Source organism: Protobothrops mucrosquamatus, unplaced genomic scaffold (genome assembly GCF_001527695.2).
Source record: "Protobothrops mucrosquamatus isolate PMUCROS unplaced genomic scaffold, P.Mucros_1.0 scaffold31795, whole genome shotgun sequence".
Classification (NCBI taxonomy): domain Eukaryota; kingdom Metazoa; phylum Chordata; class Lepidosauria; order Squamata; family Viperidae; genus Protobothrops; species Protobothrops mucrosquamatus.
The window spans coordinates 1-1,572 of record NW_015417535.1 but is presented as its reverse complement, the minus strand read 5'-3'; the positions used below and the strand labels follow the sequence as shown (position 1 = coordinate 1,572).

The window sequence follows — 1,572 nt, the reverse complement described above, 5'->3', positions numbered from 1 at the left end:
TTGTTCCTTACAAAAAGGTTTTTCAAAATTACTACAAAATTATCAGCAAATGCCCATTTTCCCAGACTTCTGCCTGCTGTGCTGTAGGATATTTATTGCATGTTTTTATTTATTTCCTGGGAGGTAAATACACATTCAAGAGGAAAATGGGATCTCCCTGTCATTTTAGGTGCAACGGAATCACAAGGCGATTTCCATCTAAACAGAGTTTCCTTCTTCTCTTCTGGACCCCAAAATCTTAATATCCAAAATGAAAAGTAAAAAAATCATAAATAAAATTTTGGTTTCTGCTGAAGCATTTGTGGAACCTCTCCTGTGCGGATGCTTTGGTGTACAAAAAGCACAAGAAACTGGGACAAAAAATTACCATGCTGGTTTCGTCATTGTGAAGGTTTCCCCACACCAAAAAACTGTAGGATTTCCCTTCTGGGACTGTGTGAAGTTCCTGGTGAATTGTAAGATGTGACGTTTCAAAAAATGTTTTCCACATTCCTCACAACTGAAGGGGTTTCTCTCTACTATGGACTTTCTGATGCCTTTTTAGCTGAGATTTACAATGAAAGGTTTTCTCACACTCGGCACACTTGTAAGGCGACTCCCCTGTGGGACTTCTGGTGTGCTTGCGAAGGGATGAAGTTTGGGCAAAACATTTCCCACACTCCAAGCATTTGTATGGTTTCTCTCCAGTGTGGATTCTCTGATGTCTCACAAGAGTACCTTTCCGAGAAAAACATTTATCGCACTCCGAACATTTATGGGACTTCTCTCCTGTATGGATTCGGCTGTGGTTTCTAAGGGAATATGAATGAGGAAATGCACTCCCACAGTCTAAACATTTGTAATTTCTTTCCCCTGTATGAGTTTTTACATGACTTCTAAGGTGTGATATGGAAGAATAAAATTGTCCACATTCGAAGCATGGATATGGCTTCTCCCCTGTGTGGATTTTATGATGTGTCCAAAGATTTCCCTGTCGAGCAAAACATTTCCCACATTCTACGCATCTGTACGGCTTCTCTCCTGTGTGGAGCCTCTCATGCCTTCCAAGGTTTTGTTTTACGGAAAAGCATTTCCCACACTCCCCACATTTGTATGGTTTTTCCCCTGTGTGGATTCTCTCGTGAAGCTGAAGCTCTGTTTGTGTAAGGAAACCTTTTCCACATTTCCCACATTCATAAGGTTTCTCCCCTTTGTGCCTCTTCTGGTGTCTCCGAAGCGCATAAGAACACATAAATCTTCTCTCACATTCTGGACATTCATAGGGTCTCTCTCCAGTGTGAATTCTCTGATGTCGCACCAGGTTTGATTTCAAGGTGAAACATTTCCCACATTCGAGGCACTTTTCATTTTTCTCCCCTCTATGTGTTTTCTCGTGGGTCCGAAGACCTGAACTCCAGGTGAAACATTTTCCACACTCAAAGCATTTGTAAGATTTTACTCCTGTATGAATCTTCTCATGGAGCCGAAGACTTCCCGTGTGAGAAAAGCTCTTCCCACATTCCCAACACTTGTAAGGTTTCTCCCCTGTGTGAATTCTCTCATGGTTTCCCAGATGGTCTTTTTGACGGAAAA

General features: G+C 41.7%; 1 protein-coding gene across 1 annotated transcript; it reads right to left on the bottom strand.

Annotated features, from left to right (window-relative positions):
- Window positions 1–372: 372 nt before the first annotated feature.
- On the bottom strand, window positions 373–1,489 carry LOC107302174 (gastrula zinc finger protein XlCGF17.1-like; the record flags this gene model as incomplete). Its single annotated transcript, XM_015831289.2, has 1 exon — window positions 373–1,489. A coding segment is annotated over one exon (996 nt), but the record flags the coding sequence as incomplete, so codon positions are not given.
- Between the last annotated feature and the right edge of the window lie 83 nt (window positions 1,490–1,572).